The 19,622-nt window shown below is 31.5% G+C and overlaps 1 protein-coding gene across 2 annotated transcripts in view; it reads right to left on the bottom strand.

The window, feature by feature from the left end:
- Nucleotides 1-17,056, bottom strand: part of LOC126881696 (cytochrome P450 4C1-like) — a 47,528-nt gene extending 30,472 nt beyond the window's left edge. For both annotated transcript variants that reach the window (XM_050646107.1, XM_050646106.1), the window contains exon 1: nt 16,828-17,056. In XM_050646107.1, the coding sequence (XP_050502064.1) occupies nt 16,828-16,978 (151 nt within the window). In that variant the 5' untranslated portion in view covers nt 16,979-17,056. The remainder of the gene's footprint in view (nt 1-16,827) is intronic.
- Between the last annotated feature and the right edge of the window lie 2,566 nt (nt 17,057-19,622).

Here is a 19,622-nt window from a genome sequence, read left to right as displayed (position 1 = left end):
AGTACCATGTCTACTCTTTCGTAGATAACGTGATTATTCATTGTTAGGAACAATTAAATTTGAATATCATACACGGATGTTTATATTTTTGATAATTACCAGACCATACTGTCATAAAATGACGATGTCAAACAATGAGATACATCTTTTGTTTTAAACTCGATTTACAGATTAAAAATTTAAATAATTGTAAATTACGCAAAAACTATTAGACCTAGGTATAGGACATCCATATACCATTCGAAAGAGGTGACTCCGTTTAGTATAATGCTGTGTTAGTATACATGGTGTTCCATTTAAAATAAGCATCATATGACACATTGAATAATCCAATAATGAAACTATAAATTTGAACACCCTGTAAATAATTGTGTAATAATTAATCATGGAATACATTCAACCAATATTTAACTATTTAGATGTAAAAGTATTTTTCTATTAAAAGTTCTTAAATACCTTGAGAATAAGCCTTCTTTTAAAACTTTACATTTTAAGAAAAGTCACCATAACTCAGAACACTATGTACATAGGTATAGGGAAGTCTTATGAAACTATACCTTATTTTTTGCGGACAATTAAAAAATGCAATAAAATACAGGGTATTTCGTAAGAAAAAATATAACTTTGATACGCCGCCATTTATTGGGACACCCTGTATATTTCAAAATAATTTTAAAATGTAGATTTTATCAACTTACAAACTACTAATTTAAATTTTTTTTCAAATCTTTTACCATTTCGCTGTAATCATCCGTCCCGTTATAGGTGACTCACCCTGTATAATTTTATTTTCAGAAAATACGTATTTAGTTAAAAAATTTTCCGACAATTAATGTTCAGAAATCATTTGTGGCATTTTTAATGTGTTTGTGTGTGTTTTATTTTTTTATTATTTTAATTTTTGGCACTGTTTTAATAAAAATGTTTGAGAAGTAATAAGTATAAATTAATTTAATATTTAAATAAAATATAAATAAAAAGTATATTAATTTCGTTTATAATCATATAATCATATAATAGAAGTATAACTTCTTACGTGCGTACAAAGTACACACATTCTTTTTTTTTATTAAAAATAATACCAGAAATCGATAGAGGGGCAACTTCTAAGCAAAATTTGTTATAAAAAGTTATTAACATAAATCAATACTTTTTGAGTTATTAAATATCAAAAATTTTATTTTTTCTTAAAAAACTGCATGTTTTAAAGCCGTTTTTCACGTATTACTCAAAAACTAGAAGCTTTTGTAAAAAAGCAATGATTACCAAAATTAAAGATAATAAAAAATTTAATACACTCCCCTCTTAAAGAACTAAACTAATGTTATTTCAAAGTGAGTTATGGGTAATTCAATGTATATTTTTTTCGACGAGTATTCAAATCTAATTATTCAAGCTTACATAACGGGAAAACAATGCATTTTATAGAATATACTTTTTAAGCACTTGTCAAAGTACTTCGGAATACCTATCAAATGAGCTCAAGTAGAAGTTAATAGCATCAAAATTAAGCAAGGTATGATGAAAATAAGAGAACCCTCTCGATTTTTTTAGGAAAAAGTGAAAAATAAAACATACGCCATTTCCACAAAAATTAAAATTTGTAGTAATCCTCCCAAGAATTTCTTTAGGTTAACATAGTTAATTATTTCAACAATTTTGACCGGTTTAGAATGCATATTTTAAAAAAAAAAATTTAATTTAAAAAAATCAGAATTTTTAAAATTATCGTACTTTTCATTTCTTTTGATAATAACTCCAAAAATACTCAATATACGTAAAAAATGATATATAACTGAATTTTAGTTTTTTCTGTTCCAAATACTTTACCGATTTTGCTATTTCCTTAGAGTAAAAAATAACCGAGATAGAAACGTTTAAAATTTAAATTTTGCTGCGAGAACCATGCAACCGGGGCCATTTAACCTTTTATTTTTAAAAACTAAGAGGTTTAAAAGACTAATTTTGACGTTTTTTAATAGCTTTTGAATCACCTTTTAACTAATTTTTAGGTGAACCTGATATCTTAAAAATTAACGGAGTTATTTACAAAAAAACAATAACATTTTTTGGAAAAATTTTTAAAAGATACATTTTGAAACATTTTTTGTCCATAAATTTTAATGCTATTAACTTGTTCGAGCGCTTATTTAATAGATATTTCTATGAACTTTGACAAATGTTTAATGAGTTTATGTTACAAAATGCATCATTTTCCCGGTATTTAAGCTTGAATACTTTGATTTGGGTACTCGACGAAAGAAATATACATTCAATTACCTATAACTCACTTTTAGTTAACATTGAAAGGTTTTTCTAGTAAGGAGTTTATTTGATTTTTTATTAGCCTCAATTTTAATAATAATAACTATTTTATAAGAACTTATCTTTTTGAGTTATGTATGAAAAATCGGTTAAAAACGTGCATTTTTCTCACGAAAAATTAAAATCTTTGATCTTTAATAACTCTTGAGATTTGAGTGATTTTTTTAGTATGTTGTAGTCTTATTATTTAAGAATATTGGTGTAATAATATTGTTGCTAGACAAATAAATGTCATTTTATACCGGGTGTAATAATCATAATGTGTTTTTTCCTTAAAGTTTGGAACACCCTGTGGAATATTCTAGCATATATAAAATATTGAAATTAAAACTCAATTGTAGCCTTAGGCTTTCTTAACATTTTCTTTTTTGATTCATTCGCTTATGTTGGATAATAAAAAAGTTAGGTACTTTAGCAACTACTCATGTTCTTCATCATTACATGGTGTTTCTAAATAAGTGAGACAAACTTTAAGGGTAATTCTGCATAAAAAATTATTGACCGTTTGCTTTACAAATATATATGTCCGCAAATGCTTCGTTTCCGAGATACGGGATGTTGATGTTTTTCTTACAAACTGACGATTTACTTATTGCTCTAAAATCGGTTGAGATAAGCAAATGAAATTTGGTAGGTCTTAAGAGGTAGTGATTGCGCGTTTTTGACATAAAATTTAGAATTTTATATTCACCATTGGCGTGCATACGGGTATAAATGTTTTAGATATATCAATATTTTTTTCAATGTTTTTTTCCCATCTAAAAAGTGCACAATGTCCTAAAAGAAGTTTTCACTTCAATAATATTACTATTATTATACGTACATTATAATAATATACGTACAAAATTTATTTTGTCGAAGCGGTGACAGTCGCGAAATCAATTCTTTTTCCCCATCCTAAAATAGATTTTACATTTACATATTTTAAATTTAAATACTTCTACACAATTTATATATACATACACATAATAAGTATACGTACAAAATTTATTTCGCCGAGGAGATGACGGTCGCGATGACGGTCGCCAAAAAATCCTTTTTCCCCATCCAAAAATAGGTTTTACATTTATTTTAAATTTAAATACTTCTATACAATTTATATATACATACACATAATATACATACGTACAAAATTTATTTCGCCGAAGAAATGACGGTCGCCAAATAAATCCTTTTTCCCCATCTTAAAATAGGTTTTACATTTATTTTAAATTTAAATACCTTTACACAATTTATAATATACACATACACATAATATATAGCATAAGCGATGACGGTCGCAATGACGGTCGCGATGACATGACGGTCGGGATGAAGGTCGCGATGACGGTCGCCAACTCAATGGTTTTTCCCCTATCCAAAAAGTGCACAACGTCCCTAAAGAAGTTTTCACTTAAAAAATTCAACATCCCTCTGAAACGAAGCATTTGCGGACATATGTTTGCAAATCAAACGGTCATTATTTTTTCAGGCAGAATTACCCCTTAACGTTTGTCGCACTTATTTAGAACCTGTATTGATGAAGAACATGGCTAGTTATTAAAGTACCTAACTTTTGTATTATCCAACATAAGCGAATGACTCAAACAGAATGTTAAGAAAACCTGAGGGTATAGTTGGGTTTTAATTTCAATATTTTATAAATGCTAGAATATTCCACAGGGTGTGCTGAACTTTGAGAAAAAAACACAGTTTGATTGGTACACCCGGTATACAATGATACTTTACCTGTCTAGCAACAATATTATTACAGCGATATTGTTAAAGAATATGGCTGTAACATATTGTAGCGGAAGAGAAATCTTGGCCGATCCCCGTATAACAGTAAACACCTCGAGAATGACGTAATCGGATGTGCTAGGCCTCGCCGGAGAATTCTGGAAGGTACGTCACGTAGGCGGAACAAGCCGATAGCTCGAGATGGGAGTCGATTGTTCCAGAATAACAACTGGGTATAAATACGGGCATATTTTGTGAATAAGTTAGTGTATAAGATAAATTCGTCTGTAACTTATATAAATAAAGTCGTATATAAATTACGAACCGCTAGTTTTATTGTAATTAGAAGTAATTACACTAATCACGCTACAGTTGGTGTCGGTGTTCGGTTAACTTAGTGCGATATAAATAAGTGAATTACAGAGAGACTTTAAAAGACTTTTGAACTTTATTCGTCGGGAATAACCGGAGTGCGTTAATTGTTTGGTATTCGGAAAGACTTTAAAATACTTTTGGACTTTATTCGTCGGGAATAGTTAAAGTGCGTTGATTGTTCGGTATTCGGAAAGACTGTTAAAAGACATTTTGGAAAGTACGTGTGTGCCGACCAAAGATGTTGCTACAAGAACTTACAGTAAAACAGCTCCGTGAACAGCTCGAGGAACGGGATCTGGACAGCAGTGGGCTCAAGATAGTCCTACAAGCACGACTCGAGGATGTCCTCACGAAGAACGGAGAAGACCCAAAGACGTTCCACTTCCAGTCAGCAGAACAAGTAATCTTATCGAAATTAAAAACTGTTTCTGAAACGATCGATGAAACAGAAGAAGCACGAGTCCTCCAACAGGAGATGAAAGATGTCGCACAGCCAAGTTTTAATCAATTTATGTCAAATTACGCAGCGAGAAAGAGTGCTAGATTCGGCGTGACCACAGAAGTTCAGCAAGATCTGTTTGGTGTTCCAGAAAACGTCTCTCTGGCCCACTGTGTTGCCCAAGACCTCGAGATGACTAAAGGAATATCGTCCGTATTCAATAGAAAGTTCGGCCGCCTGGACGAGTTAAGAAATCAGCAGCCTAAAATTGGAAGAGTACTGCGATTGGAAGATGGTCCTCGATCTTTGCTGTATATGGTGACCAGAAAGTCTTATACGGACACGCCAAGCTACGAGAACATATGGCGTGCTCTAACTAATTTGAAGAAAATCGTGTGTAATTATGACATCAAAAATTTGGCTTTACCAAAAATAGGCCATGCAGTAGAAAATCTGGATTGGAAGATTGTGAGAAGCATGCTTGAAGTGGTCTTCAGAGGAACTGGTGTACAAATCACTGTGTGTTGCATGAACCCGAAGATGTCGTACCCTTCAAAGACAGTAGACTGTTATTTCTTCTTGAAGGGTGTATGCAGAGCTGGAGAGTCGTGTAGATTCCGCCATCCTGGGCCTTCATTTAGAGTTGCTGATCGAGACGCTCAGATCTTAAGAGGGGAGCAGTGTAGCGGAAGAGAAATCTTGGCCGATCCCCGTATAACAGTAAACACCTCGAGAATGACGTAATCGGATGTGCTAGGCCTCGCCGGAGAATGGACAGCCTAAGTCTTGACGTCACAAAATTGGGAGGAGCTTATATTTGGCTCCAAACAATTCTGTTTATAATGTTAAACACTCATAAGGAATTTTTAATTTATTGTTTACGTGGTTTGTGTGACAAAATAAGACTTTTCATTTAGGTATTTAGTTAAAGAAACGTGCCAATTAAGAGATTTTTATTCGTTTTTGCCCAGGTGAGTTAATTTAATGCAATGATTAGAATGTAAACAGTTTTGAGGTTATATTTATTTTCAATCACTAAGGAATAAAAACCACCTGAGCAAAAACGAATAAAAATCTCTTAATTAACACGTTTCTTTAACGAAATACCTAAATGAAGTCTTATTTTGCCACACAAAGCACATAAATGAAAAAATCCTTATGAACATTTAAGGTTACAAACAAAATTGTTTGGAGCCAATATAAGCTCCTCCCAATTTTGTGACATTTGTGACGTCAGACTTAGGTTGTCCATTCTGGAAGGTACGTCACGTAGGCGGAACAAGCCGATAGCTCGAGATGGGAGTCGATTGTTCTAGAATAACAACTGGGTATAAATACGGGCATATTTTGTGAATAAGTTAGTGTATAAGATAAATTCGTCTGTAACTTATATAAATAAAGTCGTATATAAATTACGAACCGCTAGTTTTATTGTAATTAGAAGTAATTACACTAATCACGCTACAATATTAAAAAAATCACTTAAATCGGACAACAGGTTTAGGAAATTAGAGACATCCAAAATTACCATTTTGGGGGTGGCCGTTATTTGTGCCGGTCAGTGTATTAAAAAATTTTCAGCTTGCTAATACTAGTAAACTTTTTTTGCTACATGGGATCTACATGAGCCTACCGTATCTTCATTGTTGTTTTAATTTTAAAAAATCGCCATTTTGAAACTTTTTACTGTTCTAAAAAATCAAATTTTGTAATTTTATGTTCATTATTTACCTTTTTAATAGGATACAAAAAATATAAAAAATCGCGTTTTTTACAATAAATTATTGGATTGATCTCCGAACAGGATCTGTTTTTGGCTTATTTCACTGGTGCATATCTAACCAACGATTGTACTACCTATCTAGTATATTAGGGGCTATTAGGAGGAAGTAGGTGTTTTAGATTCTAAATGGGAATAATAAAAAAAAATATGTAAATTTATTAAAATTTATTTTATATATTTTTATTTTATATTGTTTATTCACCATATGTCATAATTTACACATTTATGTGGGAATACAAGAAATCAGCGACTCATTCAAAAATGTTGAAAATTAACATACTGCGATATCAGAAGTAAGGAAAATTACCGATACTGTTAAATATTATATTCATTGACGTCAAATGATGATATTGAAAGATTTGGTGAAATCAGTAGGAAGGAAGTACAGGTTGCATACCTATTTTAACATAATTTCTATAAGAAGTAATTTAAACTTAAAGTTCTGAGACAGTTCTAGCTTTCTATTTATAATTAGCCTAGTTCTTCTGCACGTGCCATATCAGAATTATCCGACGTTGGTGTCACCATTGTGAAGGCTTCTCGATCTTCTGCAATATGGAGATAATTAGCCTACTACATACGCCAGGGAAATAAGGCAAAAATATACCATAAGGGAAAATGAAAATGTAGTATGTCAAAGTGTGTAAATAATTTTATTTCCTTAGCTGAGCGCTTTCGACATAAACGTCATCATCGGAGCTAATGGTCAAATACTAAAAAAGTACCGCTACATAGAGGTGTAAACAAGTGCATCTTAGGAATGTACATTTGATTTTTAAATTTTGAATGCTAACTTAGTCCTCCGTACAACAGCAAACAGCAAAAAAACAGAAAGAAACGGCCACATACACGTTGCACAAAAACATATAAACTTTTTTCATGGTCCGGGTGTCGATATCACCCGTCCATCCTTGGCCTAGTAACAACAGCTGGCTGACTTGTTTCATGTGGTTTCCACAGAATTGCTGTATCATTATTATTTTCTGAACAATAACATTGCAAAAAAGCTCTTTGGGATAAACAAATGGAATAAAATTTAAACTAATTAACGAATCGTCTTGAAATTTTTTGTGCATTATATGTACCTACTGGTTGACTCAATTTTTCGTGCAGTATCAAAGACTTAAATTCATTTTCGCAAAAGTTCTAGCAAATTTTTTATTTTCGAAATTTTAGTCTTATGCTCATCTACTAAAAGATGAATAGTCTAAATAAGATATTTAATTACTTTATTTTTACCTGTAGCGATTTAAACGAAAAAACTACTATTTTTGACGCTTATTTGTTAATAACTAAAATTCTCGTCCGAACTGTGACGGGCATTTTTGTATTTATATTTGTATTTTGTATTAGGTATAAAGTAGCCAAAAAACCCATTTGCAACCTGGCTGGCCAAGTGTCCCGACAAAAACCTTATTTCTCTGAACTAACATACATGTTTCAACTTTTATTTTAATTGATTGATAAATGATTTCTAGCTTTTCACTGACACTGAAACATCTTCAATGCTATTCTAAAAGTAGCTTAAGAATTTTGTACGAGGAGGATATAGTAATCTTGATTTCATTGCATTTAATCAAACTCGTAGACCAATATTTTGACAAAAATAAAGCTATTTTAAGAGAGGTTTCTTAGAGAAGATAAAAAAAAATTAAAAGAAAAAGTGGTCCTACTCCCGAAAATAATTTTGTCAATAACTCTAACTAAACTACATCCTACATACAATACTAAGGATTTCCACAGTTTTCACTGTATTACTTCACTCAACCGTTCTCTTCAGTTCTTTCTGTTTTCCTAGTCCCCTTTCTGCAGATATCTTCTTTCCATTGCTTCGTCCACTTCATCTCTGAAAGATCTTCGAGGTCTGCTTCTCTTCCTTCCTCCTATCGGACTCCACTCGGTTATTCTGTTATCCAACGTTTTTGGTCAGCTCTTTTAACATTTCCGTACCAGGTTAATTTCTTCTGTTCTATGTAGTCTATTATATTTGAGTTCATTTCTATTCTTTTTTTAATCTCTATGTTACTTATTCTATCTCTTCTTGTTACTATGTAGCTTCTCCGTAGGAATTCCATCTCTGCCGCTCTTATTTTGTTTTTGGTTTTCTTATTTATTATCCAATTTTCAAACCCATAAATCAGGATAATTATTCTCATGGTGTTATTTATAATCTTCTTTTTGTTTTTATACTGATGCTCTTATCCTACAGTACTGGGTTCAATTTTCTTATGCAGTTTCTTGTTTGTCCTAGTCCATTTTTTATATCTTTTTCAGTTGTTGCTTTGTTTGATATTTTGAAACCTAAATACTTGTAATTGGCTGTTCCTTTGATTTGCTTACCTTCGTTCTATTTCCAGTTGTTTTATGTCTGTATTATCCGTTGTTAGGTATTCAGTTTTCTTTAGGTTTATTTCCATTCCATTCTTTGTATATTACTGTTCCAGTTTCGTCATCATAAAGTTGATGTCATCTTGGTATTTGGTCGTCAGCAAAACCTAGAGTTTATAGGTATTCGTTTCTTACTAAAATGCTCATTCCTTCGCATTTTCTTTTCCATTTTTCCTTTTTTTCCTTTTTTCAGGGTTCTTCAGGAATATTTTGAACAGAGTAGGGGATGTGGTGCAGCCCTGTAGCTGTCCCTTTGTCCCTATGTGTTTTTTGATCCTAACCCAAGAAACAAATAAAACAAAAATTGTAAAAAACGCCAATGAATAAAAAACAAATAAATATTTTTGAAGTTATACTTCTTTACGATCGAGAGTGAAATTTTATAATGCCGGGCGCATGCGCACACAGACAGTATGTATTTCGTTGCTAATCTTTCAAGATATGTATGTATCAGCGCTGTCAGCGCAAATAAGTCATATTATATTATACAGTATGTCCCTGTAAGTTGTATCCATATGGAAAACTTTTTTATTATTAATTTTACGAAAAAAAGTTATTCTTTATAAAAAGCTCTGCATGGTCCAGAACCTAGGATTTAACCATCAAATATCAAATTTTTTGAATATTATACGAGGTATGTCAAAAAGTTTGAACTTCACTCAAGAGCAAAGTACCTAGCTTTATTTTTCGTAATATTGGAAATTGCTATTATAAAAAGTTGTTTGGAATTAAAAACTATATTCTAATATGCAATTAAATCCTTCTAATTGAAAAAAAAATTTTTTTGAAAAATTATGGATAATCATTATTTTTTCAGTTATTTCAATTCTGATAACTCTTTTATTATTAATTTTACGAAAAAAAGTGATTCTTAATAAAAAGTTCTGGATGGTCTAAAACTTAAAATAAAATCATCTTATATCAAATTTTATCAATTTTATACGAGGTATGTCAAAAAAGATAAATTTAGATCAAAAGTAAAGTAACTTTATAGTTCAGAATATTTTAATTAGAAGGATGTAATTACATACTGAAACATAATTTTTAGTTCTAAATAACTTTTCATAATAACAATTTTCGATATTGTGAAAAATAAACGTATTTTACTCTTGAGCGAAATTCATATTTTTTGACATACCTCGTATAAAATTGATAAAATTTGACATAAGATGGTTGTATTTTAGATTTTAGACAATGCAGAATTTTTTATTAAGAATCACTTTTTTTCGTAAAATTAATAATAAAAGAGTTATCTGAATTAAAATAACTGAAAATATTGTTAGTTATCCATAATTTTTCAAAAAAAAAATTTTTCAATTAGAAGGATGTAATTGCATACTAGAATACAGTTTTTAATTCCAAACAACTTTTCATAATAGCAATTTTAAATATTGTGAAAAATAAAGCTGCTTTACTCTTGAGTGAAATTCAAACTTTTTGACATACCTCGTATAATATTCAAAAAATTTGATATTTGATGGTTAAATCTTAGGTTTTGGACCATGCAGAGCTTTTTATAAAGAATAACTTTTTTTCGTAAAATTAATAATAAAAAAGTTTTGCATATGGATACAACTTACAGGGACATACTGTATAAAAGGATATATTAGTGTTCTTAGTAAATGTATTATTTATTATAATTTTTGTGTCTTTGGATTTGTCTTCTTCGGGAATAAAATATTTTATAATAATAGTAAGTATATTTAAAATATTTTTGTATATTCACTTGGTCTATTAAATTTGTCAGTACGTATGAGAAATCTTGTAACCTGTCAAAGCAAAAGGGATATAGCTCAGTGGTAGAGCGTGTGACCGGAGATCAAGAGGTCCCGGGTTCAAATCCCGGACGATTCATATTCTTTTTTTTTATATTTTTGGTATCGTTTTAATAAATTTTTTTTAAAAGTGGTAGGTAAAAAAAGTTAGTTTAATATTTAAATAAAATACAAATAGCCTGTTAAGTATATTAATTTCGTTGAAATCATAATAATAGCAGTATAACTTCTTACGTGCGTACAAAGTACACACACATTCTTTTAATTTATTTTTATTTATTTATAGGTATGTACAGATATAATTACTCGTATACAGTGCGTCCAGAAAGTAACACATAAATTCATTATTAGCTCAATAAACAACATTATTAGAAATTACCGAAACAGGTCGACTTTTGATTTTAATTTAAGATTTTTTTTGGCATATATATGATAGATACTAGTGACGTTATCCGTCTGGACGTGAGGACGTAATCGATAATTTTTTTAATGAGAAGGGGGGTCGTGTGATAGCTCATTTGAAAGATAATACAATTCCCTATGCAGTAATATAAACATTAACATAATTATTTATACAGTGTGTCAAAAACAGTTTACTTAAATTAATTGACACAAAAAGAAGAATGTGCGTATTTTATTTAATTCAAAATACATTTTCATTTTACTGCTGTCAGAAAACAGAAATAAAATGTTTATTTCAAAAATAAACATTACTTTTTGCTTAAATTCAATGTTTAAGCTGCCGCTCATCTGCCTCTTGACAGTTTGAACATTTAATTTAAGCGAAAAGCAATGTTTATTTGTTAACTAAACATTTTATTTCTGTTTTATGACAGCAGTAAAATGTATTTTGAATTAAATAAATTACGCACATTCGCCTTTTTGTGCCAATTAATTTATTTAAAAAAATTTTTTTGGACACCCTGTATAAATAATTATGTTAATGTTTATATTACTGAAAAGAGAATTGAATTACCTTTCAAATGAGCTAGCATACGACCCCTATTCTCATTTAAAAAAATCATCGATTACGTTATCACGTCCAGACGGATAGTATGATATACCTATATGGCAAAAAATCACAAATTAAAATAAAAAATCGACCTGTTTCGATAATTTCTAACAATGTTGTTTATTTAGCTAATAATGAATTTATGCGTGACGTTATGTATACGAGTAATTATATGTATATTATGTGCATACTTATAAATAAATTAAAATAAGAAATATTTAATTGTTTTTTATTCATTGGCGTTTTTTTATAATTTTTGTTTTATTTGTTTCTTGAGTTACGGTCAAACAATCACATTGTTAAGAATGCTCAATTTAGTTAGTTTTATTCCTGTTTTTCAAGCAATAAATTGAAATATACAATACTCACAATAATATTATTTGCAATAAAAACTTAGGCACTATAATTTAATAGATGCCTTATAATTTAATAGGTGCCTAAATTAATGAGGGTTTGTAGCGTAATAGTGTTTATCAAAGACTAACCGATTTCAGCACTCTGGTGCCGTTGTATAGGATCATCTGTAAATATGCGACCCGATATTCGTATTCAGCGACCTTAAAAACCCCGAGATAATAACTATTTTTATAACGAACTTCCATAAAACTCCAGGGGGCGACGTAGATAGAGGGCACCAGGTACCTCATACAGCATGGTCGAAGCAATATTCGTTTTCAGCGGCCTCAAAACCCTCGGGATAACAAGTTTAACGATTTTCATAATGAATTTTCATAACACTCCAGGAGACGACGTAGATCCCGAGTACCAGGTACCTCTTACAGCTTCGCCGACCCGATATTTTTATTCTATGATTATTTTCATGATTATTTTCCAAATTGTGAATTTTTATTTTTTGAGCACTTTGAGATGCACTTTAGAAAATGCATTTTCCGCTTACAACAATGCATTTTTCATTTGTCTCTCATATAAGACAAATAACGACAAGTAATTTTTCGATTTTCCTGGGGTAAAGGTAAAAGCACATAAATGTCATAAGTCGTCTTAAAAAAATCTGTAACATAAATTAGTTATAGTCTGTGAAATTCTTTAATCTGTTAATCACTCTAATGTTTAAAAACTTTGAATTATTGTACCTGTGTCAATGACTTACGTTGTCGAGACACGTTAAACTAAATATCCAAATGTCCAAATGGTACAAAGTTCAGACCCAACTACATAATTAAATAAAGATTAATTCTTTATTTAAATAATTTTAGATGATTCTAAATTCTGAACTAAAAAAGACAAAATGCATGGTTATAACAACAAATCCAATAAGATGTATATTATGTAAATTGGAAATGGAGGGTCAGATAATCGAACAAGTGATGGAGTTTAAATATCTATGCATCACACTATCTAGCCACGGAAAGCTAGAAACAGAAGTGGAAGATCAAGTGAATAGAGCAAACAGAGCCGCAGTTTGCCTGACTGACACAATATGGCGAAATAAAAATATCGGAAAAAAATGAAAGGCAGATTTTAAAAACCATTCATCAGACCAGTATTGACATACGCGGCAGAAACACGACCTGACACTTCTTCTTGTAGTGCCTATCCGTTTCGGATATTGGCGACCATCATGGCAATCTGTACTTTGCACACTGCTGCTCTAAAAAGATTTGTGGTTGTTGTGTTGAACCACGTACGTAGATTTTTCAGCCAGGATATCCTTCGCCTTCCTGGTCCGCGCTTTCCTTCCACTTTTCCTTGCAAGATTAGAGTTGCACAAGTTTGACTTGAATGTTTGAATTTGACTTGAGTTTGACTTAATTTCAAGTCAAACTCAAGTCAATCCTTCTGACAAATAATTCAAGTCAAGTCAAATCAACGACAGAACGAAAGTCATAAAAAAAGGTTTAGGAAAGTTAAAAAGGAAGAAAACAAAGAACCTCAAAAATCTGTTTCCGTACCAACCATTTTTTAAAAATCTGTTTCCGTACCAACCCCTTTTTAAGGATGTTAATTCCTTGAAATTTTATGGTCAAATTTGGATTATCTACATTTTTTCAATACAAGCGCCCTAGAATCTCATAACATGTGGTGTGTACTAAAAGTATAAGTCAAGCTGGCAGAAGGTACTAACAGTAGAAGTTGACCTGTACCTTACAAAGCAGACTTTTGAAATTAAAAGTTGTACTGTTGGAATAAAATCAATATTTATACATGAAAAACAGGCTATTGATTTATACTCTTAGTACAGAAATGATTAATAGACATTCAAAATTCAAAATATAGAAGAATCCCGAAAGGTCCATTTTATGACTTATACTATTATATTCTTAGTACATAGCACGTTAGACATAATAAAAAGATTTTATAAAGATTATTTGTATTTTTCAATTTAATTACATATATAGGGTGTCCCAAAAGTAGTGGAACGGTCGAATATTTCGCGAACTAAACATCGGATCGAAAAACTGAAAAATACGTGTTCAATCATTTTCAAAAATCTATCCAATGACATCAAACACCAACCCCCACTACACCCCCTGGAGGTGGGGTAGGGGGTAACTTTAAAATCTCAAATGGAAACCCCTAGTTTTTCTTGCAGATTTTGATTCGTTACGTAAAAGTAAGCAACTTTTATTCAAGACATTTTTTCGAACCGTGGATAGATGGCGCTATAATTGGGAAAAACTATTTATCCTGATACCATAGGTAAATTAGAGAAACGGTCTAATATCTCGAGAAATACACTTCCAAATGAGAAACTAAAATACAGGTTTTTAATATTTTTCGAAAACCTATCGATAAACACCAAAAATGACCCTCCAACCCACCCCCTGGAGGTGGGGTGGGGGGTAAATTTAAAATCTTAAATAGCAATCCCCACTTTTTATTGCAAATTCGAATTGGTCATGAAAAATTAAGCAACATTTATTCGAAACATTTTTTAAAATTGCTGATAGATAAAATTGCTGATAGATGGCGCTAATAAATCGTATTTTTCCAATTAAAGCGCCATCTATCAACAATTCTAAAAAATGTTTCGAATAAATTTTGCTTAATTTTTCATGACGAATCCGAATCTGTAATAAAAAGTGGGGGTTGCTATTTAACATTTTAAAGTTACCCCCCACCCCACCTCCAGGGGGTGGGTTGGAGGGTCATGTTTAGCGTTATTCGATAGGTTTTCGAAAAGTAATAAAAACCTTTTTTTTGGTTTCTCATTTGGAAGTGTATTTCTCGAGATATTAGACCGTTTCTATAATTTACCTATGGTATCAGGATAAATGGTTTTTCTCAATTATAGCGCCATCTATCCACAGTTCGAAAAAATGTCTTGAATAAAAGTTGCTTACTTTTCCGTAACGAATCCAAATCTGCAAGAAAAACTAGGGGTTTCCATTTGAGATTTTAAAGTTACCCTCCATCCTACCTCCAGGGGGTGTAGTGGGGGTGGGTGTTTGAAGTCATTGGATAGATTTTTGAAAATGATTGAACACGTATTTTTCAATTTTTCGATCCGATGTTTAGTTCGCGAAATATTCGACCGTTCCACTACTTTTGGGACACCCTGTATATATAAACACAACATTTTCACTTTAAAAAAATTCCATCATTTTTTGACGGAAACTTCAAAATTAATGTGTACATTAATGAGGACAAAACTGTTATTCTGGCCAAACGCTTAGTTTAGCATAAACAGACCAAAGTCGGCGCTTAGTCTACAATTGCGAAACTGTTATGAATGGCAGTTATGGATATATGGCAGTTATGAATGGTAGTTATGAATGGCAGTTAAGAATGGCAGTTATGAATATAGTCTTGTTATGCAAAACTAAAAACCCTTAATAGACAGAATGTCGCTTGGTTTATTTTTGTTTTTCCTAGTAACCGTTAATGTGACAATAACAGGGATTTTTCCAAGATAGTTTTAGCTATGTGTCACCAGAATCCGCTGTTATCTCGATTTTAAAGAAATCGCGCTTGGTCGAGTTATGCATAACGCTGTCCTTTTAAAGAATTAGTTCACTGTTTGTGATTTTATAACGCTGTTCTTTATTTTTACATAATAGAAGTATGTATGCACTTTGCAATTTTCATTGTTATGAAATCACCTGCCGCAACATCAAATAAATCAGTATATTTATTTTCCTTAATTAATACTGCTTCGACTACAGATTGTTTCTCTTAATTTTTGCAGTGGGAATACCTTCAATATCAGACTCAATTTGTTCTGGTACTTATTCTGAACCGAAAAATATCCACATTCAGATATTATCTCCCAAAGCCACACACTTCAAAACGAACGTAATAAATAAGCCAAACATGGACGTCTAAATATGAACTGCAAATTAATTTGCGGAGTAGCAGAATACCGATTCAGACCTATCCAAATAAGTCACAACAAAATCCGTACGCTCTCGATTAGAATTGGAAATAAACACGTTGCCAATATGACATTCAAACTTCAAACTGTTTGAAGAAGTTTGATTTCAAGTCAAACCTAAAGATATCGAAATCAAGTCAAGTCAAACTTTTTTACAAAAAAAGTTTGATTTTCAAGTCAAGTCAAGTTTGTTGAATAAAATCAAACTAGTTTGACTTGATGCATCTCTATGCAAGATTAGTTGCAGCAGTCCATATCTTTCACTGTTCCTCATGATGTGACCGAGGTATTCGATTTTGGCTGTCTTTATTGTGATTTTGATATTGTACGACCTGACACAGACAGTAGAAAAAGATTTCTCAAAACAAGATGAAAACCCTTCGAAAAGTCAAGACACTATGGGACAGAGCTAGAAGTACAGATATACACCTGAGATGCAAGGTGGACAACATTAATAATTGGGTAAGAAACACAAGAGTAGAATGGAATGACTACATAAGCCGAATTAAAACTAAGTAGTAAGGACGGCGACGGCGAGAGACGGTTTTCCAATAGAAAGACGATCAGTGGGAAGACCACGTAAACGATGGAACGACAACTTACTGAAGGCACACTGAAAAAACAGACAGAGTCATGTCTATACAAAAATAAGAATAAGAACAAAAAATCACTTACTTTCAGTAAATATTCTGTAATGGGTGCCAATTATTGGAATCCCTTTAGGTCCTGGAATTTTCCAAATATGTTTCCAGAATTGTGCATGTCTCCTTCTTCTTTCCAACCAATATATAAACAACAACCCTAGGGCTATACATAAAATTAACATGGTAGTATTAACTACAATATTTAGAAATACTAAAACAGTTCGAAAACAGTTAACATCTACTAATACCTTGTGCAGTTTTCTTATCAATTCAATTTATAGCCTTATGTCAATGCAATATCATGAATGCATTTCCATATTTAATAATCTGCAAAGCAGATTAAAATTTTTTCCGTATATTAAGTACATATTTTGATAACTTTTTCAAGTTCACATGAAAATTTCATGAAAGGGTGATTGTTCATTATCTCGGCAAAAAATAAGCATACGAAAATTTTTTCCTACAGTAATATATAATATCATAAGAGAGAAAATTTTGCCGGCAATATTTTCGATTGGTATGAAAGTTTGTTGCCTGGCAATTTTCGCGAATTAAATGTTGACAGTTAAATTACGAGACGTAAGTCGAGTGATCTTGTCAAAATTTTATAAGCGAAAATTGCCAAAAGGCAACAAACTCGAATAAAACCAGAAGAAAATGTTGCTGGTACATAATAGTAATTTACCTAATAGGTCTGGATCCCGCGTATGAAAAAAAAGTTGATTAATAGCAAGCTGAAAATTTGTTAATAGCTTAAGAGTGTCTAGTCGGATAAACTTTGATATATGGGAACACTGTAACAGGGGCAGTTTTAATTGTGGAACAGGTTAAAAATTTGGAACGGTCAGACCACCAAAACGGCACATTTATTTTGTCCGACATAATAGACTTAAACTCTCTGATCAGAGATTAAACTCTCATGCAAAAATCAGACTGCTATTTATTATCTGTCATAATTCCTGTCATTTGACATATCCTACATGTTCCACTCATTAAAACGCCTATTTGGTGATAAATAGCAGTCTGATTTTTGCATGAGAGTTTAGTCTCTGTTCGGAGAGTTTAAGTCTGTTCTGTCGGACAAAATACATGTGCCGTTTTTGTGGTCAGGCCGTTCCAAATTTTTAACCTGTTCCACAATTAAAACTGCCCCTGTTCCAGTGTTCCCATATATCAAAGTTTGTCCGACTAGACACCCTTAAGCTATTAACAAATTTTCAGCTTGCTATTAATCAACTTTTTTTTCATACGCGGGATCCAGACCTATAACAAGTTCCGAAAGTGATATTTTACGAGACGAGTAGGGAGTAAAATCTCTTTTGGATCGTATTACGTACAATATTTTTTCTGCAGCCGTTTTGTATGTTAAAAAGAATATATGTATAAACTTTACTTATGAACTTTTATTAAACACTTTAATAATTATGACAAGCGTTGTCATAATAAAATACAAAGTTGATGTTATTGTCAAAGCCGTTACCTAGCTACCCAAAATCGTCCCTAAAGTAAAAAAAGCGTCCGGAAAGTGAAAAAAATAGTCTCGAAAGTAAATACTTTCGGTACGAGTTGTGTAAAATGGTACTTTCGATGTAATAAATAATACCGAAAGTTTTATTTTCGGGACAGCTGCAGAAAAATAATTTTCTCTCGAATGATATTCGACAAGACTATTTCACGAGACAATTAATGCACCATATCAACGAAACATAATCTTTATTTATTTGTTAACAATATTAAATGTACAATTATTACACTAAGCATCAAAATTAACCCACCACCTTAAAAATGGAACATTTTTGTTGTCTCGTATTTCCTAAATCTTTTGTCCGATTTAAGTAATTTTTTTTAATATATTATAGCTTTATTATTCAAGAATATCGCTGTAATAATATTGTTGCTAAACAGGTACATAAGTGTCATTGTATACCGGGTGTAACAATGTTAGTGTATTTTTTCCTCAAAGTTCGGAATACCCTGTGGAATATTCCAGCGTGTTTAAAATATTGAAATTAAAACTCAACTGTAGCCTTAGGCTTTTTTAACATTTTGCTTTTTGATTCATTCGCTTATGTTGGATGATAAAAAAGTTAGGTACTTTAACAACTAGCAACGTTATTCATCAATAAAGGGTGTTTCTAAATAAGTGCGACAAACTTTAAAGGGCAATTCTGCATGAACGAATAATGACCGTTTTCTTTATAAACATATGTCCGCAAATGCTTCGTTTTCGAGATACTGGATGTTGAATTTTTTCTTATAAACTGATTATTTATTTATTGCTCTAAAACTGTTTCAGGTATGCAAATGAAATTTAGAAAGTTTTAAGAGGTAGTTATTGCGCATTTTTTGACATACAACTAAGAATTTTATACTTACCATTGGCGTGCACACGGGTCATATTACCCGGTCATATTACCCGTATGCACGCCAATGGTGAATATAAAATTCTTAGTTGTAAGTCAAAAAATGTGAAATAACTACCTCTTAAAACCTACCAAATTTCATTTGCATATCTCAACCGGTTTTAGAGCAATAAATAAATCGTCAGTTTGTAAGAAAAAATTCAACATCCCGTATCTAGGAAACGAAGCATTTGCGGACATATGTTTAAGAAGCAAACGGTCATTATTTTTTATGCACAATTACCCCTTAAAGTTTGTCGCACTTATTTAGAAACACCCTGTATTGATGAAGAACGTTGCTAGTTGTTAAAGTACCTAACGTTTTTATTATCCAACATAAGCGAATGAATCAAAAAGCAAAATATTAAGAAAGTCTAAGGCTACAGGCTACAGCTAAGTTTTAATTTCAATATTTTATATGCAC

Source organism: Diabrotica virgifera, chromosome 3, assembly GCF_917563875.1.
Source record: "Diabrotica virgifera virgifera chromosome 3, PGI_DIABVI_V3a".
Lineage (NCBI taxonomy): Eukaryota > Metazoa > Arthropoda > Insecta > Coleoptera > Chrysomelidae > Diabrotica > Diabrotica virgifera.
This window is presented reverse-complemented; position numbering and strand designations above follow the sequence as displayed.